The 26,948-nt window shown below is 42.0% G+C and overlaps 1 protein-coding gene across 2 annotated transcripts in view; it reads right to left on the reverse strand.

Annotated features, from left to right (window-relative positions):
• PDE7B (phosphodiesterase 7B) overlaps positions 1-15,521 on the reverse strand; it is an 80,781-nt gene extending 65,260 nt beyond the window's left edge. For both annotated transcript variants that reach the window (XM_070952356.1, XM_070952349.1), the window contains exon 1: positions 15,284-15,521. In XM_070952356.1, coding sequence (XP_070808457.1) covers positions 15,284-15,521 — 238 coding nt within the window. The remainder of the gene's footprint in view (positions 1-15,283) is intronic.
• Positions 15,522-26,948: the final 11,427 nt, after the last annotated feature.

The raw sequence follows: 26,948 nt of genomic DNA on the forward strand, positions 1-26,948 counted from the left end.
ACAATATCCTAAAGCAGGGATGTGCAAACATTTAGTCTTTGGCCCAGTGGTGAAATCCAAATTTTTTTACTACCGGTTCTGTGGGCGTGGCTTGGTGGGCATGGTGTGGCTTGGTGGGTGTGGTAGGGGAAGGATATTGCAAAATCTCCATTCCCACCCCACTCTGGGGCCAGCCAGAGGTGGTATTTGCCGGTTCTCCGAACTACTCATAATTTCCGCTACCGGTTCTCCAGAACCTGTCAGAAGCTGCTGGATTTCACCCCTGCTTTGGCCTAATTTCATACCGCCTTCAGACTAATTTTAATGCATGCTGCAAACAAGCAATTAAGACCTCTGGCCATATCAGTCTTCTTCCCAGTCAGGGAAACAGAAAACTACAGTATAAAGAAGAGAGTCACACAGAGAAAACAAAAAAACAAAACAAAAAAAAAGGATCCTTAAAAGCACTTTGAACTCATTCTCAATAACTTGCATTTCATCTACCATGGATGTAACCACGTGGGATAAAACAGTGGGAGCTGTTGTGGGAAAGGGAAAATGCTAAGTTTACATAAAGAACTATACAGAATGTCAGACCAGTCATTTGCCTTGTCCCATTTGTTTAGAGAGATTTAGGAATTTAGGTGTAGAATTTTTCTTTGATCTTTTACAAGGAATCGTTCATGACCAGGCTATACAAGACCTTTTCTCAATCACACACATTATTATTTTCCATTACATATATCCTTAGGGATATTGTTTCATCTACACTCCGCCCCCCCGAAAGAGAAAATAATGTGTCACAATGACACTTAAAATTTTATACATGAGACTATGATGCACAAAGAGATCTCTTGAAATTGTATTCTTTAAATTATATACAGGCCCCTTTTTTTCATAAAATGTAAGATTGGAAGGAAAGTCAGTTTGGTGTAGTTTTTAAGGCACTGGGCTAGAATGTGGAAGGCCAATAAATTCTAGTCTCACCTTGGACATTTTTTTAAAAAAATTTGATTTATATGCCGCCCTTCTCCGGAGACTCAGGGCGGCTTACAGTACATTAAGCAATAGCCTTCATACTTTTGTATATTTTTATACAAAGTCAGCTTATTGCCCCCACAAACTGGGTCCTCAATTTACCTACCTTAGAAAGGATGGAAGGCTGAGTCAACCTTGAGCCTGGCGAGATTCGAACTTACTTTAATTGCAGACAGCTGGTGTTAAATTACAATGCTTTTAGTCTGCTTTTAGTCTGCAGAGCTATCCAGGCTCTGAAGCTAGATTGGTAACCGTAGTGAAGCCATGGTGGCACAATGGTTAGAATGCAGTATTGCAGACTAGCCAGGAATTTGATCCTGACCAACTCAAGGTTGACTCAGCCTTCCATCCTTCTGAGTTGGATAAAATGATGACCCGGATTGTTGGGGGCAATATGCTGACTATAAATTGCTTAGAGAGGGCTGGTAAGCACTGTGAAGCGATATATAAGTCTAAGTGCTGGTGCTATTGCTAACGTTGGGCCATTCACTTTATCTCAGTCCTAGGAAGGAGACAATGGCAAACCACTTTTGAAAAACTTTGCCGGGAAAACTGCAGGAACTTATCCAGGCAGTCTCTGAGAACTGGACATGATTCAATAGAAGAAGAAGAAAAGATTGGAAGACAAATATTAACTCTCAATAAATTTCTGTAGTGTGTTTACAAGTATATGGCGCATAGCAGAGATGTACAATGCTTTGGCCACTCTATTTGATATGCTAGAAGCCACATATCAACTAGTGATTTGGGCCAAAATAATCCTAAATCAAGACTAGAATACAGTCTCTAGCTCTCTGCCTTTAACACAAATTGGGTCTGATGATGTATACTAGGCCAACTTAAAGGGAAGAAGATAGAAAACAAGAGGAGGGGGAATAGGAAAACTGATTATATTTAAAACATGAAGTCCAGATCAATTTTATATTTTTATATTTAAATTTTCAAAAATGCTGATCAAGCCATTATTTGCCCATTTTTCAGTTAAAAGGTTTTTGGAGCAATCTTGACTATGACCCCAAACCACTGCTAAATGAATTGAAACAAGCTCAATAACTGTTTTCTCCTCCCACGTTTCCTATTATGACTCTGATGGTGCAGGTATTCCTGATTTCAGGATCATGTCAGCCGATTCTGTTGTTCATTCTATCCCTTTTTATAAAATCATGCTTAAATAAAGAAACTGTTTGGAAACCTGAATAATTTTTGACGTGTTCTCTAAGGGGAACATTGCCTATCTCTGATCTTGAAAAATTCCTTGCAGCCAAACATCACTACTTGTAACTTCTGATTTAACAGTGCTTTTAAGGTAAGCACCCCCCCCTTCCTTTTCTCCCACAGAGCTGTATGCATTCTTTCTTATTTCAAAGGAATGCTTGCAATTTTGTGGTATTATGCAAACCTTAATTAGCGATCCACAAGATGTCTTGAATACTAGCGCCTAAGGTGTGACACAAATATTTGGTGGTAGATTTCCAGAAGTCTGGAAAAATATCCTCTTAAAAGAAACATTTAAGAATTGAGTCACTGGAGTCTGACTGGGAAATGCTGTTAGAAAATAATTCCTCTAATAGTTAATGAATGTCTGTCTACTGGAGAAGGCACAATGTCTTCTGTGTACAAAGCAGGATGTTTGAGCTTCCTTTCATCTTGGAAAGATCTTTTGCTAAGTAGATGATGTTTACCAGCATCAGCCTGGTTTGGTGACTGAGAAATCATTTCCATTTGTTGATTAACAGGCTCTTTTTTGCTATTGAACAGCTCTAAGTTATTGTTTATAAGCAGTGGGTTTTTTATTCAGTAAAGAGAATGCTTGATCCTGCTATTATAAACGCTCACAGATGCGGATGTTGTTTAAGTATAACTTTAAGCTGAATTATTAAGGTTTGTGCTATTTGCATTTCATGACTTTACTATCCACTTTTCAGTGTGTTCTAAGCTTCTTGCTGTGTGTAAGCATATACTCACTATCAGAAGATAACAGATGAAAAAATCCAGTCCCATATAGAAATCATGATATTATCAGTTTATAAAGCAATGCCACAATCCCATTAAAGCCTACCCTATCTAAAATCAGTCGCTACTAACAGTAAATTGAGCCAAAAGACTTGGTAAAAGAGATCATCCAGTCATACAAAAGGGATAATCTGCTACTACCAGTTTATTCTGAAGTTGAACTGCAGCAAAAAGCCTATCAGAAGTATACACTGCCATATAGATTGGGATTGTAACATATTAGGATAGCCCTATGTTGCCACGGCAGCTGTTAAGTCTGTAGTTGGTCCTCTCTGTCTACTCTATCGCTAGGCAGGAGCTACTATTTGTCTTCAAGAGGCATTATATCTAGATACACATAACAACAGAGACTAGGTTTAGTGGAATAATTAAAGCATCAAGTTAGAAACTTGGAAATCGTGAATTCCAGTCTCACCTTGGAGTTAGGTGACCTTGGGCCAGTCTCTCTATCTCAGACTAGGAAGGAGATAAGGGCAAACTATTTCTGAAGTCTCAAGGAAATTGCAAAGATTTGTTCAGAGAGTTGCTAGAAATCAAAACCAACTTGAAGGTACACACATACATAACAGAGACTGCAGACTGAGTGACAGAAGAACCGGTGGTGGGATTCAAATAATTTTACAACTGGTTCTCTGCCCTAATGACTGGCTGGGTGGGTGTGGCCATGGTGGGTATGGCCAGGGGGTGTGAGAGGCAGCACTCGGTCTCCTGCTTTTCCCCTGAGAGCAAAAACGGGCCACTGGGGAGCCGCACCACCCCACGCCCCATTTTGGGCCTAGGAACCCTCCCTGCAGCCTCCTGGGCATGAAAATGGACTGCAGGGAGGGATGCCTCCTCCCACGCCCCATTTTGGGCCTAGGAGGCCTTCCTGAAGCCTCCTGGGAGTGAAAATGGGCCGTGGGGTGGCATGCTGCTCCCCCACGCCTTGTTTTGGTCTAGTATGCCTCCCTGCACTTACCTGGGAGCCAAAATGGGGCACATGGGGAGTCCAGGAAGGGGCGGGGAGGAATGGGGCCAGCCAGCAATTTAACTACCAGTTCGCCCAAACCATCCTGAGCCGGCTGAATTGCACTGACAAGAACCCTTTTCTAGGGTTTTTCTAGCCCCAAATGATGAACAATACTTCAAAACTGCCTCACAGATTATTACTCTGGTTGGAAGTAGAACATTTGACAATTTGGTTTATATATAAAACAGAGTAGATAAACACCACACTTGATCCTCCTACTGATACTATTGTTGCTCTGAATTAGAGCAATCTGTCCCAGTCTGCCTAGCCAGGTCTGAGTAATATATACAGCATATAGAGTTCAACAATAGAAGGATGATTTTTTTATTACAAACTGACTTGATATTCAAAAACAGTCCAATCAAAGAGATCAACTTGACATAACTACCTAGAATTGGAAAGAGTAGCTTTCAACTCTCTGAAGTCCTTTCTTTCCTGGTTCATTTTTATGATACATAACATGGTATAAGAAATATATCAGAGACTGGAAATCTAGCAGACAAAGGAAATCTCAATTGTTCATGAAAGCATGACACAGAGATCAAACTAACAGATCTACAGAAGTCAAATGGGAAAAGTATAAAACAAAAAAAAGTTAGGAGATAACATAAAACTGTTATCTAAATATAAGTCAGTTAATGTATTATTCTGTTCCAATAAAGTAGGAAAACAAAGTATTACAAAATAAGCCAACATGTAACGATTACCTGGGAAAATTCTTTGTTAAGGATATGAGTTTTGCTTCAAACTGCATTCTGATGGGAAATATTTGAAACATTTAAAATGTTTGAACCCTGAAAACAATGTGAAACTAGATTAAGCCCCTTGCTACTTTTTTGTAACTCAGAATGCCAAGAATAGTCGGGGTTGACAGATTTTGTTTACTGAAACCAGCTACCTACGTAACACACAGAAGAAAAAAAATGACCCAAGGGATGATTTTAAAACGTGCTCAAAATATTAAATCCTTGTAGGGATTAGTTGAAATAGAAGCAGAAAATCAGAATGCTCTGCTCTTCCCAACAAATGTTTTTCTCATTTCTTTAAGTAAATACTTAGATGTTCAGCTAATCAACTGGAGAAAATAGTTAGTTTCAACTGTATTCTTTTCAATTAACATTTTCTAACTTGGACACAAGCAAATCAGGCTGAAAGTGTACTTACTGTGCTATTTATTTCCTTTCCTATATGATCTTCATCATTATCATCATCAACAACAAAATGATCAATTTTTCAGTATTTGGGCAATTGATGCTCAGAAGAAGCAACCATTTCAAATATTTAGCAAGTTCAAGCATTATATTTGATATGCTTTTTAATTGCATCAAACACTGCTGTCTTCCATTCTTTCATTAAGAAGGAAAATATAGTATCTACCCTCAGCTCTACAACTAGTAAACAAAGCCTGAAATTCTGAAATCTCATCAACAGAACCAAAGATTGAGCAAAAGCTCAGCAACAATTCCATCACATCCCCACACAGAAGAGGGAACACAAAGGATACACAAATCAACACAGAAGTCATCACATTTTTAAATGCACCCTTTAAAGTGAGTTTCAACAAGCTATAAGAGCAAGGATAGAGTGCACAACCCCAAAGTTTAACAAATCAACCACACAGAGTGTTTCATTGAAACAACAACCTAAAAACTACACAAAGCAAAAGATTTCTCCAAAGTTCCAAATTAAAACTCCAACTAACAAACTTTAAATGGAATCTGAATGTGCAACATTGAATGAATACGCTTTGCATTCACAGTTCTACAGTATTAGTAGGATTTGTGTATAAAGCACCATAGTTTGTGCATACACAGGCATCTTTTAATACTCTCACCTCTTCTGCAGGCAAAATGAAACACAGCACACTATGTAAGCAACCTACCCACTTAACCCATCCATATTAATGGCAAATGTGAACGCTAATTTCGTAGAAGATTTTGATTAACTGCATCATCAGAGTCATGACTGTATACCTTTTATATAAAGGAATATTTTTAGCTTTGCTTAGAGTGTTCTACATTTTGTTTTCTATCTATTCCTCCCTCAAGATTTTATGTATTGGCTAGCTACCATTACCTTGTGCCAGTTACCAAGTGGTTCAGATGTGTACTACTTTCCATTGCATCCTTGTAAAAACAATAAACAAAAGAAAAACATTATTTCAGTTGCATCATTCTAGAACCTACATGCATTTACAGTGGTACCTTGGTATTCAACTGCTTTGAAACTCATCGAATTTGGTACTCAACACATTTTGACATGAAAATTTTATCTCAGCGCTCATTGTTTGTTTGGTATGCAACACACAAGCTAAAACTTGTCAATGTTGGCTGCTTGTGACTCACTACATTATTCCTTATGGGAAAATTTGTTTGGTACTCATAGTTTTTGGTATTCATCGTGCCTCCCAAACCAAATTAACCATGAGTACTAAGGTACCATTGTATACAGAGAAGCAAAGGCATAATTGCAATGGCATCCTAAGACACTGGCTGAAAATTTCTTTCTTTGTGAACTTCATTGTTTAGGAAGAGGAATGCAAAGCAGAGTAGTATGTCTCTACTTTCATATCATCAAAATATTCTTGCTCTCTTTCCCCCAATAGACCCTTCAGCAATTAATAAAAAAAACCATGCATATTGCTATATATTTCTGATATCAGAAGCTTTTTTACAGCTATTCCCAAATTACAGATTTTAGCAGTGACGTCCATCTTTCATGAAGCCTAAACTGAAAGCCTAATTAATTTCAGTAACTTTAAATACAAATTAATAAACAATATTCTCAGATCACTTAATTCATATGTATCAAGCAATGCTAACATCCTTGTACAGTATTTTACGACGATTTATCAATTACATTTGATACTTTACTCAAAGTGAGCCACTTCATATTATATAGGTGGAAATAAAAACGGTATTTTCGAAACAATATTTGTATATTAGGTTCTGTAGGTTGATTACTTGCAGATTTTTACTATTTGGTTTCAATGACGCATGCTGTTCACGAAGTACATAATGTGTGCTTCTGCACACGAGAGTACGTGACAGGGTATCTAAATATAGTGGATACACTTCCCATCAATGCTGTAGTAATTTGACCTTTCCCAAACCATATAATTTCACCATAAGCAAAGCCAGATGTAAGAATATTTCTAGGGACACAGAGCCTACAGAAATATTAGTAAAAGGCTTGTGAGGTCTGGGTAGTGAACGTGGTCAAGAAACATGAGGACAAAATTAGCAGTGGCTGTTCTGCACGCTTTGTTACCCAACTTTCAGCAAATAACTAGGAAGTCTTTATCCTGCTTCATTGGCCATACATGCTAGGGTCTTCACTTAATGTTTTTTGGTGGCAAGGGCTAATGTAATAGGCAGGGTGATGATGCCAAGTGAAGAGACCAAGCTTTTCTGTGCATGATTCCCATGATTGGCTGGTGTTTTATCATTCTCTTCTCTTTGGGCTTAGACTACATTTTTTTGGATTGTTTCCTGCCACAAAAACGGTAAGAAATTATGTCAACATATTCAAGAACATTGGTCAGAGGATTCTTCAAAAATACGCACAAAAAGGTCTGACAGTCGCTTGCATCCTTAGAACTCCAGGTTGTCCTTCTTTGTTGTAGAACAAGCCTATGGTAAGTATGCTGTATCCTTAGGCCAAAAAAAAATATATCCCTCAATCCTCTTTGTTCAGTCATTTATTTATTTATTAAATTTATTTATTTATTAAATTTATATGCCACCCCTCTCCGGAGACTCAGGGCGAAAAAAAGCTACATTTTTTGTGTTGCAATTTTGAGAAACATTCATGCAGTGAAGTTGTTAAAAGATCTATGAGAACAAAGGGAGACATATCACTTCCTGATGGCATCTTCCTGATGTGGAAGTAGACATTTCTGCATTGTTACTATATACTGTATATAATAGCTCTTTAAATGAGTGTGCATGTCCCTGTGTTGTGGATACAGAAGTCTAATAATTTAATACAAAGGCAAGAGAGAATGAGAAAAATGGGCAATAGTTATAATAATCACTGAGCCTAGAACAAATATACCAGATTTAAACAAATCAATGAACAAATTTTATTTTGTGTTTAAGAACACTGAATTTCATCTGAAACTAAGAGCCTTGGTAGTACAGTGGTCTAAGGCACCCTGTTATTAAGCTGGTTATTAAGACCAGCTGCCTGCAATTGCTGCAGGTTCGAATCTCGCCAAGGCTCAAGGTTGACTCAGCCTTCCATCCTTTCTAAGGTAGGTCAATTGAGGACCCAGTTGTGGGGGCAATAAGCTGACTTTGTATAAATATACAAAAGGATGAAGGCTATTGCTTAGCGCATTGTAAGCCGCCCTGAGTCTCCGGAGAAGGGCAGCATATAAATCAAATTTAAAAAAAAAAAAAACAGATTGGATTCAATCTAAGATCAAGTAAAAACGAGAATTTTACTCAGTTTTTCCTTTTTTGACCAGTTTTTTTTAAAAAAATTTATAGCTCAGTTTTGTCCCATTTTCATATATACATGATTTTTTTAAAAATGAACTAATATCTATAACTTTGAAGGCACTTTTCCTTGAACATGAATTATATGCAAACAGTTTTCAACAGACAACATTTTGAACTGAATTGAGCTACAATTTTCATTTTAAACATAATTTTTGTTTCCAAATTTGCGTTATAGTTCGATAAACGGAAAATACAACACATAGAGATGTATTTTTGTTTATTTGTAGATTCAAATAGTATGATTTTGGTTGGTTTGCATTAAATATAAGCTTAATGGATTCTGCCTCCCAGCCCCAATTCAGTCTAATGGAATTCCACCTTATTAGTATCCAATCACCTATGTTTTGAAATGTGAGTTATCTTTTTTGGGGGTGGGTGGGTATGAATGGACTAACTAATCTCGGATTAATCTCATCTTTATAATTTTTAGCTTTAGTTCCCCAATTAATGACAGATGTGCAGAATCTAAATTCTTTTCTCCGATCAATAGTTTTATTAGTCAATTCTTTAAAGCCTGTGAACCTGTTTGTGAACCTTATTTTCTGGTGAATTGAGAGATTGGTTCGTCCTTAGGTATCCTTCACCAAAGGATTATTAATAAGACTTTTCATTTTAATTCAGCCATTCACTTTTGCATCGCAAAAAATTATTTAAGATATGCAATAAGAAACGGAGAACAATACAGTAGTTACGAACATGCACATTTAAAGGGCTACATCTGGAATCTGTCTACAACAGATGGAAACTTCTCATACAGTAGACAATCCTAGTAATTTAATAGGGATGGACAATTTTTAAAATTTACTCGTTCTCACATATTTCCAGATATTCAAATTTTGTGGATAATGTAACATTGGAAGGGCTGTAAATAGAGGAAGAACACCAGAATGTTTCAAGTGAAACATAGTTGAAGAAATATTTTCAATAATAGCAAGGCAACTGGATTAGATGACACAGTTGAACCATTTTAGATGGTTGATTTGATCAATATTTGGATTTTATTAATATGTCATGTAATAATCAGTAACATCTAAACAAGATATATTTCCATGGATGTATTTTTAAACCCAGAAATGCAGCAAAATTCTTATCAGAAGAGGTAAAGTTAGCATCTCATTAACCAGCTGGTGGAGTAGCCATTCTGCTGTTAATCTACTCACAATTGATCCCAGTATACATGGTACAACAGTGATAACATTTAGCACATTTCCCTTGTATTCATATGTGTTCCAGGTATTGCATATTGCTTTAGCTCCCACAAATTATTAGGCTTACCACCTGTAATGTATTAGCCCAAAATGTTCTGTTGTTAAGTGAGACATTTGTTAAGTGTGTTTTGCTCCATTTTACAACTCTTCTTGCCTCAGTTGGTAAGTGAATCACTGCCATTGATAAGTTAGTAACCCAGTTGTTAAGTGAATCTGTCTTCCTCATTGATTTTGCTTTTCAGAAAGTTGCAAAAGGTGATCACATGACCTTCGGACACAGAAATAGTCATAAATATGAACCAGTTGCCAACCTTCTGATTTTTGATCACATGATCATGGAGATGCTGCCAAGGTTGTAACTGTGAAAAACATTGTAACGTTGAATGGTTTGCCATTGAATGGTTACCACTTTACTATTTTAACTTTGAAGAGTTATTTTATTTATTTATTTATTTATTTTATTTATTAGATTTCTATACCGCCCTACTCCCGAAGGACTCAGGGCGGTGCACAGCCAAACAATAAAAACACATACAATACAAAATTTAAAAAATAGAATAAAATCAAATTAAATAATTTTGGCCCTGAAAAAACCCCAAACTTTTAAAACCAATTTAAAATTGAATATATAAATACTAAAAGATATTTAAAATTTTAAAAATCTTTTATAAAAGAGGGGGAAAATTAGGCCAGGCCGGCCTGGTGAAATAGTAAGGTCTTTAAGGCGCGGCGGAAGGTGCGCAGATCCGGGATCCTCCGTATCTCTGGGGGGAGCTCGTTCCAGATAGTAGGTGCCCCCACAGAGAAGGCTCTCCCCCTGGGGGCCGCCAGTCGGCATTGTTTGGCTGATGGCACCCGGAGGAGCCCCTCTCTATGGGAGCGTACCGGCCGGTGGGAGGCTATTGGTGGTAGTAGGCGGTCCCGCAAGTACCCGGGTCCTAAGCCATGGAGCGCTTTAAAGGTAGTAACCAAAACCTTGAAGCGCACCTGGAAGACCACCGGGAGCCAGTTACTAAACAAACTGTTTTAAATCAAGGACTATGTGTATTATGAATTAAGGGTTCATAGTTCTGGATTTAGAAGAACACAACTATGCAGTATGTTTGAATTAATACTAAGGTTGTGCCGAGCTTTGAAGGTGATTAGCTTCCAAAAAAAGTCTTTGTAAAGGATCCCCTTAAGTGAGGCTGCCCTGTTCCTTTGTGCTGCAATGCACTGACCTCCTTGTGTGGCAGTTCCAGTTGCTCAAATATGAACTGTCTTGTCTAGGAGTATTGTTACGGGGGAGAGAGGCAATTAATCAGTGGAACAACTTGCCTCCAAAACTGGAAGTTTTGAAGAAGAGATTGGACAGCCATTTTTCTGAAATGGTATAGGGTTTTCTATCTGAGCAGGAGGTTGGACTAGAAGACCTCCAAAGTCCCTTCCAATTCTGTTATTCTATTCTATAAACTGTTTCTTTGACCCTAAGCACCTCATGAAAATGAAAGGCTTGGGAGATGTTGAGTTTAATATAATTCAAATGATTTTTTAAAAATATTGATGTTTCCATAAGCCTTCTATTATTCTATTATTTCCTTGAAGATATCTTTCTTTGACGTCAATGTTTCTCTGCACTGTTTTATGACAGAGAATAGCTGTATTGGCCTAAGGCAACCAACACCCCTGCCCCCCCACCAAAAAAAACTCTCTTGTGGCATTTCTCTGGGCTATAAAAAAGTAAGTTATAACTTTAAGGATGCAGATTGCATGGGAAAAGTGAACAGAAAGAGTAGAATCCCAACACAGTATAGTGAAAAAAGGGTGGCTAAGCTGGTGGCAGAAAACGAACATTGCAAGTATTGGGGAAATGAGAATTTAATGCCAAGATTTAATGTAAAACAGTTAAGAAAATTAAGATTACACTTAAGAAAGGATATGAAAAGGAATTAATTCATACACAAATCCAAGCGATTCTTAACCTGTCCTGATATTTGCTGATTCTAATCAGGAAATTATGATGAAGTCACATTTATTGAAAGCATCTGATAGTTCTTGAATAGTTAGAACTGTTCCTGTATTCTCTATAGTAAACATTCACCTACCCATATGGATATAAAAAATATCTTGAAATATCTCTGCGACCAGTTATTTGATGTCTTTGGAATTTATTAATATTTTTACTTTTTCCAATAACCCAATAACCTTTCTAGCATCTTAGAAAATAAAATATCACTATTTACTAAATACCATATTTCCTCATACTACACCCCCTCTTCATTTGAATATACTTTTATTCCAAGCGTAAAAAAGACATTAGAAGCCCCAGAGAGAACGGTGTTCTATTGAATTAACAGGAAGAGATGGCAATATTATTTTTCCTGCCCTGGTAGTTCTCCCCATATTTTCCAGTATCATTTGCCCACAAAATGTGGTTGATGCAGGATTGCTTTATGCCTTTCTGACTGAGGTCTATTCCACAGCACATTCAGCTAATTGCCCCACAAAACTTTAAAATCTTGTTTGGTTTTCCTTGTCCCCTCCCTACCCAAATTACTTTAGAAATCATATACAGCTCGTTTTCCCTTTCTAACCTTCTAATTTAGTATCATTTAAATATAAATTGTTTCCAGATTGGAAATGCACATGGTATTTTTTTCCCCTTTGGAGCTTGACATTTTTCTATCCTTTATCGCCTGTCTCTGTGTTTGTGGTTGTGTATGTGTATGTGTGCATGTACACATTCACCTTTCATTTCCTCCACTGCTATTCCACTCCATGCTGATTACTAATGTGAAAGTCCAGCTGCTGCTTGGCTATGGCTCTCCAGCTAGTCATTTCTTCTACATTCAACACTATATGATGTGAAACAGTAATCCAAATTTCCAAAGCAACACCTACATTCCTAACCTCATCTTGTATCTTTCAAAGACATTCTTCCTATATGGTTGAAAAGCACCCTTTTACCCAGTGGTGAAATCCAATTTTTTTTTTACTACCGGTTCTGTGGGCGTGGCTTGGTGGGTGTGGCAGGGGAAGAATATTGCAAAATCTCCATTCCCACCCCACTCTGGGGCCAGCCAGAGGTGGCATTTGCTGGTTCTCCAAACTACTCAAAATTTCTGCTACCGGTTCTCCGAACTACTCAAAATTTCCGTTACCGGTTTTCCAGAACCTGTCAGAACCTGCTGGATTTTACCCCTGCTTTTACCGGTATGTTGCTCTCCAATCCTCCTGCAATCAGTTTTGAAAGGAATTCTGGTTACTGTATTCAAAAAGCAAGATCCCATGACTGGCCATAACTTCATGTGGATTGCCTCCTTCTAATTCCTTTCTGAACGCTTTGTATTTAGACACTTTGTAAACATTGCAACATATTATTAAACAATAAATAGGAATGCACAGAATCAAAAGTAGCAGATTCTAGATTAATTCCTGCAAAAATTCATAAAACCCTAATATTTATGGTTAATGTGTAGAGATGCAAAAAAAAAAAAAAAAAAGACAAGTCTCAGTATTGCTATTAAGTAAAATATTCAAAGAGCATTTCCAATAATGTGTATACGGGCATATAACTTGTACAAATTGAAAATATGAACATTGTCAAAGTCACTAGGGCAAGAATAAATTGAGAAGACACCTGGGCAGAATGTAGCCACGCGGATTATTATGGGCGCAGCTCGTTGTGTCCATGTAACACCTCTCCTACGCGAGCTGCACTGGCTCCCGGTGGTCTTCTGGGTGCGATTCAAGGTGTTAGTCATCACCTTTAAAGTGCTCCATGGCTTAGGACCTGGGTACCTATGAGACCGTCTTTTGCCACCAATAGCCTCCCACTGACCAGTTCGTTCTCACAGGGAGGGACTACTCAGGGTACTGTCAGTCAAATTATGCCGACTGGCGACTCCCAGGGGGAGGGCCTTCTCTGTGAGGGCTCCAATCCTTTGGAATGAACTGCCCCCTGAGATATGAAATATCCCTGATCTCCGTGCTTTCTGCCGTGCCCTCAAGACCCTGATGTTCCAACAGGCAGGGCTAAACATATGAACATGTGAATGTTTTTAAAATGTTATCTAATTTTGGGTTCTATTTAATTGGGCCAAACTATGTTATAATAATAATTTTAATTAGCAATTTTATGATGTTTGTGTATCTATATTTTTTCTTGACTGTACACCGCCTTGAGTCCTACGGGAGAAAGGCGGTATAGAAATATAATAAATAAATAAATAAATAAATAAATAAATAAATAAATAAATAAATAAATAAATGAACTTGTGATGCTTTTTGTTGTTGTTCATTTCCTTTTTCTCTTCCTATGGCCTCTGCAGTGTGAGAGCATTAAACCAAGCGTAGCAGACTTAAATAAAAATGCCATGAGAACTGAATCTCAAACTCAGTTTTTACCTATAACATTAATAGAGTATGAAAATGAATATTAGTTTTGTAATATTATAACTTCGTTGACAAATGAAGTAAACACTTCATTAGTATTTACTAATGAAAATGGTCAGAATGCATTTGCCTTAATGATACAGATTCATTTCACTTTTCAAATATTTCTGAATCTTTCTATTTCTTTCTCTCTGTATTAAATATCAGCCTAAAATAAGGAAAGCACAAAGTTAACTAATTTATTTTTAAATAACACCATAAAGAAAAACAATGAGAAAAACCATTATAGATATTTAACTAGGCACTAATGCAGATACAGAGATGCCTAAATTCCCACTGATTTACAAAAAAGTGATTTTGATTCCAAAGTATTTATTTGGACATAATTCACATATACAAACAAGTAACATATACAAACATATACAAACAAGTAACTAAAAAAACTGAATATAATCTAGGAAATGTTGATTATTCTGGTACTAATTGCAGCAGAAATAAGTTAAACACATACTTAATTTTGCTATATTGTTACCAGAGATTTTTAAAATTAATTTGATTCCATTATATTTCCCCTTTAATCCTCCAATTACTAAATTTTTGTTTGCTCGTTATCTTTGTTAGTTCAGGAGCTCATTAAGGTTTTGGTTGGAGGGAACAAGCTTCCAATGCTGGGAAATAATCACCAAAGCTGATTCTGTCACTTTTAGGATTTAGGACATTTGTAGCTCTTAATATGCTATTCAAAATTTATGCACTAATCTCTTAACATGTTAATTAACAGAACAATTGCTTGCGTTTTCACTGAGAAGAAGTCTTGCTACATGCATTAGGGAGTATTTTAAAGAAAGTGGCATAAGATAAAAGTTTTATGAGAACACAAAATACTGATTCTTCATTGATGACTCAGCAAGGAAGTTGACTTTGAATGCTGTCTTATATAATTTAAGTAAATATGGTAAACCCACAAGAGCCTTCAATGCTCTTAGCCCCTAATGGAGAATGAATATGTATAGTTCATCTACATCACAGGTTTAAACAGTAAACAATCAAATATATCAGGGGGGTTTTTTTGTGGAGGAGGAATTTGCAGAGAGGACAAGCCAAGCCTATTATTAAAGCCATGCCAACATAATTTTGATTGCACATTTTAAACTTACCTGATAAAACATGAGTACTCCCTCCACTTTCCGGAACTCCTCTCCTCTTCGTCTCTGCAAGCTCATTTTTGGATTTCCAAATCAGCTTTATGATTCTGAACTTTTCAGGCAAACCCCAAGATAGAATTCCCTGTTGACAGACAGGCAGGGTCTCGGCAGACAAGGGCATCCGATCTTCGTCAATCCCCCACTGCCTACCTTTGTCCGACACACTGAAAAACCTATTCAGCACAGGCATTCTCAAAAAGATGGATGCTTCTTCAGAAGACGAAAATTGCCTTTAAATTCCAAGAGGGGTAGAAGCACCAAACATCCTTTAACCAGCTGTCTCTAACAGTTTCTCTAAACTTACAGTAGTCTTGTTGCTCCTAAAGTTGAATCAACAAATTCTGCTTGAAATTTATCTTTCAAAGAGTCTCCAAGTCATGACTGGTTCCAAAGCTGTTCCTCCTCAACTGCATGCAAATGTTCTCCTTTTCCCCTTTCCCTCCCTCTAAAGTTTTGAGTTAACCGTGTTTGATTAAACCCAGCCTACAGCTAGTCTCAGAAGAAGAAAAATCCAAACTAGAGGAATGTTTTCTTTTGCTTCTCGTCTTCTCTTCCCTGGCCCTGCCCCATGTCAGCTAAGACTACCAGGCAAATGCAATTACATCCACAGGGAAGCTTTTATTTACCAAGCCCTGCGATAATTAGGCATAAGGATGTGAGCAGCTGTTGGTTTTAGAAACCAAAGTTTTGCCAACTTCTGCTGTGCAATATTTTTGGGCTGGAAGAGTGGGGTAGAGAATTTTGAGCCATCCAGCAACACCAGCTTAAATTTACCTCGTTTTAGCTTGACAAGTCCTTACAGCCATTTCCCAAAACATCTACCAACTGCTCCAGGATGGGAATATTAAGGCAGCTGTGTTTGAATTTCTACACAAAGTAGTACAATTCTAAAAGTCTCTAAACCCGCCCCCCCCTTTCTTTTTCTCGCTTCCTAGTTGTTTGGTTTTCAGTCGCAGCAAGTCTGAAGTGCAGAGGATTAGCTAGTTGGTAACCTTAACTGCTCTTCAGCTGGACAGGAAATAGCACTGATTCACATTCCAGAATGAACTGTGAATGAAATGAATCAGGAAAGCCACAGGATTCAGTGTTTTGGATTTGTTTTGAACTTAAAGTTCCATTTCTAAAAAGGGGAAAAAATTGAAGACAAGAGAAATTGGGAAGATGCCTAGGTCAACCAGCAGGTGAAAAATCATACCTTGCAGTAAGATCTTATGAAAAAACTGTAAAAAAAAAAATTAGAACAAGGGAAAAAAATGCCTTCTCACCGCTGAAGTCTTCCTGAACAGAAGCAAATTCAGGTAAGGATCTCTATTCACGCAGCTTTGCCACCATTGTCTTACAACAGAATGATCCAACTTCTGGGCCATGAAAATAAAATATTCTAAATCATACCAAGTGAAGTGTTCACATAAAATCTTGAAATGATTCCAAATGGAAATGATTCCAACTGAAAAGTCTAGTTGAAACAACTTCTCCTATCAAGCTATAAAGAATAATTTTCAACTTGTCCAGCCTGAAACATGTGGACATGGTTCTTGGAAGGATGAAATCCACAACACGTTTCTTAATAATTGTTACTCTTGTTTAATAAAAAAATGACCAAAAGATTATCAGTGAAAAGTATTCTGAACTTTTGTTTAGTCCAGAAAGCTACAGTGAATCTATTAAAACTTGCTTAAAACAAAGCACCAACCTATTTCTAGTGAAATTGCTTGATAGATCCAACTCTCTGTGATTGGGGATCAGGATTATTCAAGCAACAATCTCTCTTCTAAACATGCCACTTCAGATTGCAGTAAACCAATTTTATTTGTCCTGCTACTACGGTATCAGAAAGGTATCTCCAGGTTTATAGAAAGAACTTCTGGATTGCTCATTCTACAGTAGGCCCATCATGGAGAATCTATGGCACATGTGCCACAGGTGGCACACAGAGCCATCTCTACGGGAACATGAGCTGTCGCCCAGGTCCACCGCGCATGCTCACGTGCCTTCCGCTGGCCAGCTAATTTTTGGGTCTCTGCCAAGAGATGTGCGCACATGCATGAGAGGTGGGGGGGATCGTATGAGCATGTGCCAGGGTGGGAGGTCACATGTGCATGTGCAGGGGGGGTGAGGGGTGCAGCACCCCGCCGCACCCTGTTTTTGGTCCCAGGAGGCTTCAGGGAGGCCTGCTAGCACCAAACAGGGGTCGCGCACACATGCGCGGGGAGCATGGGGGGCAGAGCCTACCGGGGGGCATTGCATTATGGGTGTCAGCATGTGCTGACACCCATAATGAAAAGGTTCACCATCACTGTTCTAGGCTGTAGAACTTTCTGGGAAGGTGATCAGATAAATTGCTCTGTTGCTTATGCTTTTTCTAGGAAGAGTGAACTAATCAGTTCTTTTTTTCTTTCTTTCAATATGGTTTTACAAATAATTAAAAATGAGATTAACTTTGACTTTGACTTCCGAGTTTCATGGTTTAACTTTTAGTTTCCACACAGGTTAATATTAAACTTAGTATCATTTCTAAAAAAATACACTTGAAAATAAACAGGAACTTCATTCATAGAAGAAGAAGGAAAACAGAGTGGACTGAATTTTAACATCCTTGTGTTTTAAAAATTGGAACACACACACACATCTATTTTACTGATGCCAAAATAATCATCAGTCACAGCATGAGGTCCAAGCACCTTTAGCATCTCTACCTGAAAAAAAAAGGGTGTATTATTAAGTGTTTCTCATTTATTTGCTAAAGTGTTTCTTGAAGAGTTTTAAATAATTAAATAGCTTTAATAGTTCCTTGAATATACTCATGTTTTACCTAAACATTTTAACACAGAACTGGCATAAAAAGTGAAATCCTTCTTAAGTATTATACCATTGTTGCAATTATATTATTTTCCAGCAGTGGTTAGCGCCAGGATATCCTGATCCTTTGAACAAAGAGGTTTAGAAGAAAGAAAACAATTATACTGTGTAGTATTTCAGATGTGCTGATCCATTCATAAAACACATGGCTGTATTCCTGTTGTGTTCAACTTTGGTGCAAATGTCATTGCTTTTAAAATGTTTGATGTTACTCCCAGCTCTGTCCATACAGGAAATTCCAGGACAGAGGGACCCAACAGCCTTGGATCTGAATTACTTTGCTGCACTTATCTCGGACCAATGTCAGATTGACTTTTCTTCCAGATGATATGGTAGGTGGGTGACCTGCCCAACCTTCCCAGTACAGTTGGAATTTGACTGTGTAAGGACACTCTGAGAATATATGAGGAAAAGGGTTTTTTTTTTCATTTTTTTCAATATCAATGTGTTGACAATGTTTCTGTTATTCTCTAAAGACAGCCAACAAGCTTAGAGGATGGAGGTTGGCTGAGAATGAGAGTTCCAGTCCCATTTTAGGCATGAAAACTGGCTGGGTGAATTTGGTCAGTCACACTTTCTCTATCAGTTCCTCACAGGGTGGTGGTTGTTATGGGACAAATAGGAGGAGAAGGGAGTATCAGATATGTTCTCTGTCTTGAGTTATTTATAAAAATAAAATATTTATAATTATAAAAATAAAAAATAATAAAGGTGGAATATAAATACATATGCAAACAAGCTGACTTAGATACTCTACAGCCAACAATATTCACATGATTTGAAATTGGATCCCACTTTAAGATAATTCAACCTGTAATTAAAACGGCCATGTAAATAGATGGCAAGAAATAACAAGGATCATTTCTCTTCTCTACCATCATCATAAAATATGGTTGGTTGCTCCTAAATTGATTTGAAATATCAGGAGTTGAGATGGGGTGGGAACTGAGAATTTAAAAAGTGTTCAAATGAAAAGATTTTTTTTAACCTATTGCTCACAAAGCTATCAGCAATCATTCTGGCTCCACCAAAAGTAATGGATTTTTCTGAAACTTGTTGCATGAAGTGAGAAAGATTAATGACATAAGAAGCAATTGATGATCCGTAACATATATGTTTTACCCCAGATGATCATGGTAAGACACATGGTTTGTAAATGGTGACAGATGAGTTGTTAATATGTTTTGAATAAGCCCACTATGTCACAGTGGTTTAGTCTGCACATATCACTAAAACATAAGCCATTAGTTATAAACTGCCACGCATTATGCCAAAGCCGCATATATCCCAACTTCATGATTTCCCATTGATGCTGCTTTTTTAGAAATTGCTAATTTCCAAATTTTCAGTATAGTTTTCTTTATACGAAAAAAAGACTCAGTCATGTTTTATCACAAGGAAATGCCAAGCTGATAAATGTCTTATATCAGCATACAACAAAGCATATATAAGCTCAGTGAGTTGAAGTGACATATATAATTTCAATGAATTGAACTGGCAAAAAAAGATTCAATAATGCTTTGAACTCTATCTTTCCTGTTCCCCCATTTTTTAATGATTTTGGACTGATACATTTAAAAAAATCTTTTACAGACTATAACTACGCATCACTCATAGTCTACTATAACAGTGAATGCTATTAAAGATGTTGACTCCCCTATGGCAGCCATAACAGCCGAGCATGGATGCCTATGGGACAGAAAAGATCAAGATGGCAGCTGTGGTCACATGACCAAATCTCTGCCCCTTTGTTATATACACTATACACAAAAAGATTAGGGCTTCAATAGCATGACCGTGGCCACTATCTTGACTTTTTTGACTCCCAGTCCTAAGCATCTATGAAGTCTAGTTTCTTCTGGATTTGTTGGAGCTATAGCTCCCAGAATCTCCTGGTAGTAGTCAAGATGGTTGGAACTTCTTGGACTTGAAGTTGAATCCCAACACACTAGTTTACAAAATAGTGGTCATATCAACGTAGATCTCAGTCAGAACTGCTCCCTGCAGTGATCCTGTACCACTGCTGCTGTACTTTTTGTTATGTCCTTATAAGGACATCCGCCCTGATTGGCTGCCAGCCATCGGGCGGGAGATTTGAATCCCTGTCAGGGGCGGTGCGTCTGCCGGGAGCGAATATAAGGAGAGCTCCGGCAGCGCGCCAGCAGTCTTCTTTTACATGTTACATTGTAAATAAAGCTGTTACATGTATCGAGCTGGTCACGTCTTCTGTTCCTGCGCCTGATCTAACACTGGCGACGAAGGACTAGAGAAGAGAACCTGAGAAAGACTCAAGGCACGATCGCCCACCGAGCTGAAGTCACTACACCACAGCGACTTCCAGAATGGCTACCCCGCAAGCCCCGATGACCGCGCTGAACCCGTTCGACCCATCCCGGGAGAAGTGGAGGTCATACATGGTCCGATTCCGGCAATTCCTGCGAGGTAATGGCTACCAGAACCTCGACGATGAGAGGAAAAGAGCCCTCTTCCTGGCTCATTGCGGATCGGACGTCCTAGAGATGGCGATCGACCTCGTGGCACCCAGGGACATTGAGGAGATGTCCTGGAACGACCTGCAGGAAGTCCTACAGGAGCACTATGCACCGACAGGCACCCCCATCGCAAACAGGTTCACCTTCCAACAAAGAAATCAGCGGGAAGGTGAATCCATCAAGGAATTCGTGGCAGCGCTTCGCCAGATCGCTGCCAACTGCGAGTTCGACAACGTCGATAACGCAATCCGAGACCGCGTTGTGTTTGGGATGCGAGATGTGGGGCTGCAGAAGAAGTTCCTCAGCCGGAAGAGGATCCCGCTCAAAGACGTCCTCGATGAAGCAACAGCGGCTGAAACGTCTGAGCAAGCAGCCGCCGCGATGGTAAAGGCAAGAGGGATCCATAAGATCCACAAGTCGGGCCTGACCTCATCAGACGAGGCAACCACTCAATCCGAGTCGGATGAGGAAATGGCCGTCCACAAGGTTTCCCGCCCCCCCAGGCGGGAAAACCCACAGCATGGCGACCGGGGAGAACGATGCGGCAGCTGCAGAGGCGACCACCCCAGGGCGACCTGCAGATGGAGGGACGCGACCTGCCGCCGATGCCTGAAGAGGGGGCACATCGCAGAGGCCTGCAGAGCCACCGATCCAGCCCCGGAACCGCCCAGACCACGATTCCGGGAGAATCGCAAAGACAACCAGAGGACATCCAAACGGTCCTCAAACCAGTCCCGGCGCGGGGAGGAAGACTATCCCCGAAGCAAAACGGTGCACCAGACTACCATCGCTCACACAAGCGACGAGGGGACCACCAAGTTCCACGTGACACTGATAGCAGAGGGGGCACCGTGCAAGATGGAGGTAGACTCCGGATCCGCCTACTCCATCATGGACTGGCAGCACCTACAGCAGCTGAAGCCCTCCTACAAAAAGGCCCAGCTGAAAACCCCGAAGGCGAGGCTTGTGGACTTCAATGGAAACCCCGTCGAAATCCTGGGCAGAGCCACCATCCACGTGAAGTACAACGACTTCAACGGAAAGCTGCCCATCACCATCGTGCAGCACAGCCGACCGAACTTGTTAGGCGTGGAGTGGTTTAAGCCGCTGGGACTTTCAATTCAGGGCATCCACGAGATCCACAGGGACGAACTCGACACCATCATCGAAGAGTTCAAGGAAGTCTTCGATGGTAAGCTGGGGAAATTTGTGGGGAGGCCAATTTCCTTTAATCTGGACAAGGGAATCACCCCAATTAGGCTTAAGCCCCACCGAGTTCCGTTTGCCCTGCGGCCCAAAGTAGATGAACAGCTGGATAAGCTGATCGCCCAGGGCGTCCTGGAACCGATCGATCATGCTTCATGGGAAACCCCCATTGTGACCCCACTGAAGCATGATGGGTCTGTGCGCATCTGCGCCGACTACCGTTGTACCATCAACAAGGCGTTGGCACAAAGCGCATACCCAGTCCCAGTGGTGCAACACCTGTTGCATTCCCTGGGGTCTGGCTCAATTTTCGCGAAACTGGACCTGGCCCAGGCTTACCAGCAACTGCCAGTGGATGAAAAAATGGCGGAGGCACAAACAATTGTCACGCACAGGGGGGCATTCAAATGTAACCGCCTCCAATTTGGAGTCAGCGCTGCCCCCGGCATCTTCCAATCTATGATGGAACGCCTTCTCCAAGGCGTTCCAGGGGTGGTGCCCTATTTCGATGACGTGCTCATCTCCGGTGACTCAAGAGCTCAACTCCTTGAGAGGCTCAGGCTCGTCCTGCAGCAGTTCAAGGCCAAGGGCTTGAGAGTCAGGCGGGACAAGTGCATCATTGGAGTACAGGAAGTCGAGTTCCTGGGCTACCTCATCGACAGCACGGGCATCCACCCCACCAAATCAAAAGTGGAAGCAATCCATGAAGCTCCAAGCCCAAAAAACAAAACGGAGCTTCAGGCTTTCCTTGGGTTGCTCAACTTCTACGCCATTTTCTTAAAACAGAAAGCCACAGTTGCTGAGCCACTCCACCGCCTGCTGGGGAAATCGGCTTCCTGGAAGTGGGGCCAGGAAGAGGAAGCAGCGTTCCGGGCCATCAAGGGACTATTGACGTCCAAAAGCGTCCTCATTCAATACAGTGAGACGCTGCCCATAAAGCTGACCTGTGATGCGTCGCCGTATGGGGTGGGGGCAGTCCTCAGCCACGAACTGCCCAACGGCACGGAAGCCCCCATCGCCTATTTCTCGAAGACCATGTCCGGCGCAGAACGGAACTACAGTCAGCTGGACAAAGAAGCCCTGGCCATCGTGGCTGGAGTGAAGCGCTTCCATGAATACCTCTATGGAAGACGTTTCACCATAGTCACCGATCACAAGCCACTCCTGGGACTCCTCGCAGGCGACCAACCCACCCCGACCTTCATGTCTCCACGGATGACGAGATGGGCCATCTTCCTAGCCGGCTACTCCTACCGGCTCGTGCACCAGCCAGGCACAGCCATAGGAAATGCCGACGCGCTCAGCAGATGCCCGTCGAAAAATCCAGTCGAAGACCCAGCCCCCACGCTCCACCTATTCCATATTGATGACGACGCCAGCTGCCCGGTGTCATCCGCAGATGTGGCCGTTCACACGCAAAAGGACCCCACACTCCGCCAAGTGAAGTCCTGGGTCCTCAGAGGGTGGCCATCGGAAAAGCCAGAGGAAAAGTTCAGCCCGTTTGCCAGAAAACAGAAGGAGCTGTCCACCATAAAGGGCTGTCTGCTATGGGGAGACAGGGTGCTGATCCCAAGCACTCTGCAACGGCGGACGCTAGAGACTCTGCACAAAGGGCATCCGGGCATCGTCCGCATGAAGGCCCTGGCACGGAGTTACGTCTGGTGGCCATCCATGGACAAAGACATTGAGCAATGGGTCTCCAGGTGTGACCCATGCCAAGAAGTTCGCCCAGCGCCGCCGCAATCCGAAGTCGCGAAGTGGGAGACCCCCAGCAACCCCTGGTCGAGGATCCACATCGACTTCGCGGGCCCGATGCAGGGGCGACACCTCCTCATCGTGGTAGATGCCTTCTCCAAGTGGCTCGAGGTGGTACCCATGGCATCTACCACAACAGAAGCGACGATCCGAGCCCTGCGCCGCCTTTTCGCCACACACGGGCTACCGGACGTGCTGGTCTCGGACAACGGCCCCCAGCTCACATCCCTGGCCATGGAGTCCTTCCTGGCAGGACTGGGCATCCGCCACGCCCTGTCCGCCCCCTACAGGCCGGCCGGAAACGGACAAGCTGAACGTATGGTCAGACTGACCAAAGAAGCCCTCACCAAGATGGGCCCGGGAGACTGGCAGGAACGCATAGACAACTTCCTCCTCACCCAGCACATCACGCCACATGCCACCACCCACAAGAGCCCGGCCGAAATGCTGATGGGCAGAAGGTTGAGGTCACCCTTGGACCGGCTGCACCCCCAATACAGCCCGGAAGTGACCGCAACCGCCAGCCGCCCGCTTCGCGCCTTCAGCAACGGAGATTCAGTTTTCGCGCTGAATTTCAACGGCTCTCCTAAGTGGCTGAAGGGGAAGATTGCCAGCACAACCGGCCCCAAATCCTACACCGTCGAGTTGGAAGATGGACAGGTCTGTAGACGTCACATCGACCAACTCCGGAAAAGGTGGGGGGGGACACGAAAACCAGCCTGACGAGGGAGGCCTCCAACACCCAGGCGAGGTAGGCCTCCAACACCCAGACGAGGTAGGCCGACAACACCCCGACGAGGTAGGCCTACCACACCCCGACGAGGTAGGCCTACCACACCCCGGCGAGGTAGGCCTACCACACCCCGACGAGGTAGGCCTACCACACCCCGGCGAGGCAGAGCAACGCCATCCCGACGAGGTCGGCCCAGCACACTACCAGGTACTGTCACGTCGGCAGTTCAGCGAGGTAGACCGGGGCCAACCACACGGGGGATGGCAACACCAACCCAGCCAGGTGGGCACCCAGCTCTACAGGGCCAGGGACCACCAACCCAGGCCGCAAGTAGACCGGGACCTGCCCAAAGGAGGAGCGGCACACCCCACCAGTGACGGCAGCCTACGCCAGCCCAGCCAAGGAGACCGCAGTCCCAGGCGAGTAGACCGGGACCCATCCAAGACGGGCACCCCGCAACCCATGGGCAAGGGTGGCACACGGCTCCCCAGAGAGAGGGACCCCCGCCCATCTCCAGAGGCAGCCAGGAAACAACACCCCGACCCGGATGACCCCAGGCACCACCCGACGGTAGACCAGGGACTAGGGGGAAGGGAAAGCCGACAACAACCCGGCCAGGTAGACCTGCACCACCCCGGCAGGGGAGACCTCCGCCGCCCCGCAGAGGTAGTGCCGCAACAACAGCCCGACCAGGTCGACCACCACCGACCAGACGGGGTAGACCAACGCCAGCCCGACCTAGCAGACCAACACCACCCCTGCGAGGTCGGACAACGCAACACAAGCCAGCACCACCCGCAGCCGGCGGGCCGGTCCAGAGGGCACCAAACAGAACCACCACCCACCCGGCACCAGGCCGAACCGCAACCGAACCGCAGCGCCCGGGAGACCAGGGGGGAGCAAACGATGGACGTACCGAGACTCAGACGCTCTTCCCGGGTCGGAACCGAGCCACCGAGACGAGGCGACAGATCCACAGGCCAGGAAGAAGAGCATCAGAACCAGCCATCCAAGGTCTGCGGTCCGGCCGGAGGCGCTGGGGGTGACCCCGCTCACTCGACAGCCGAACCAAGCCCGGTTCCGGAGAGGGAGCCGGGAGACGACAGAGCCCCGTCCATCCAGGTCGGAGACGGAGAACAAGTGAGACTGCGCAGGTCAGCTAGGGTGCCGAGGCGTCCTACGTACCTGCGTGATTACGTGACTTTTGTGGACGAGATTTGACAGTCCAGACTAAGGGGGGAGGAGTGTTATGTCCTTATAAGGACATCTGCCCTGATTGGCTGCCAGCCATCGGGCGGGAGATTTGAATCCCTGTCGGGGCGGTGCGTCTGCCGGGAGCGAATATAAGGAGAGCTCCGGCAGCGCGCCAGCAGTCTTCTTTTACATGTTACATTGTAAATAAAGCTGTTACATGTATCGAGCTGGTCACGTCTTCTGTTCCTGCGCCTGATCTAACACTTTTCCTCAGTTGATATAACTGCTTCAGCACAACTGTATTTGAGAACCATAATAAATTGTAAAAATACAAACATCCTGTCTTTCAGTATGAATATTTGATCCTTTCAAAAAAAAATTAAGTTCTTTCTTTTTCCATTCAACATTAAGAAGAACCTGGAATGAATAGGAAGGATGTTTGATGACAGTGACACTATAAGAATAACCCAAGTAATCCAACCACCATTTTCTTTCTATCTAAGAGTTGTGAATAAGATGAGAACTATTTCCTATAGAACAACTGCTGAAGAAAGAATGTCATAGTAGCTCATGTTTTACAAATTTAATGAATTTACATGTCTGCATATTCATTTTTAACCCATATAAGAAGCTGACAACAATAGACATCACAGTATGTCATCTACATTACCTGGTTAGACTATTGCCAGGGTTATCATTAATCTGCTCTACTACCGATCTGATCCACTAATTCTCTTTGTACTTTCTATTTTATTATCCATTCTCATTGTAAGGATGGCACGGGTTTATTCTTTTGGCTTGTAACAGTGTTGGTCTGCGACATTCATCATCAGTCTACTCATCAACATTCCCAACAACAAATTAGTCAGGGGACACAAAAAACAATAAAAGTTCTTTCAATTCGTTTCACGAATTGTTTTAATTCTGTTGTCAGAATCTATGCTTTAGCTATATGTTCCTTCCTCAATGTCTACAACTTAAATTATACCAAAACCTCTAATTCACATTTTCCTTCAAAGGCTCCAGAAGCTGTGACCTACATTAATAAGTAGGAAAAGGAGTTGAACAATGCTTATATTTTAGTTCCTAACACTGTTCTTGTGCCAGTTAAATGCTGGGAAGGTCCGGGATCCATCTAATAAGGCCAAAGAAAAAGGAAACAAGGTAGTGTAAAACTAATAAACAAAGATGATTAGGAGGCTGGAGGCTAAAACATATGAAGAATGATTGCAGGAATTGAGCATGGCTACTCTAGTGAAGAGAAAGACCAAAGGTGACATGATAGCAGTGTTCCAATATTTGAGGAGGCTGTCATAGAGAGGAGGGGGTGAATCTATTTTCCAAAACACCTGAAAGCCAGACATGGAACAATGGATGG

The sequence above is a fragment of the Pituophis catenifer genome, unplaced genomic scaffold, assembly GCF_029215685.1.
Source record: "Pituophis catenifer annectens isolate HBS135680 unplaced genomic scaffold, rPitCat1.0.hap2 SCAF_1, whole genome shotgun sequence".
In the NCBI taxonomy this organism is placed as follows: Eukaryota; Metazoa; Chordata; class Lepidosauria; order Squamata; family Colubridae; genus Pituophis; species Pituophis catenifer.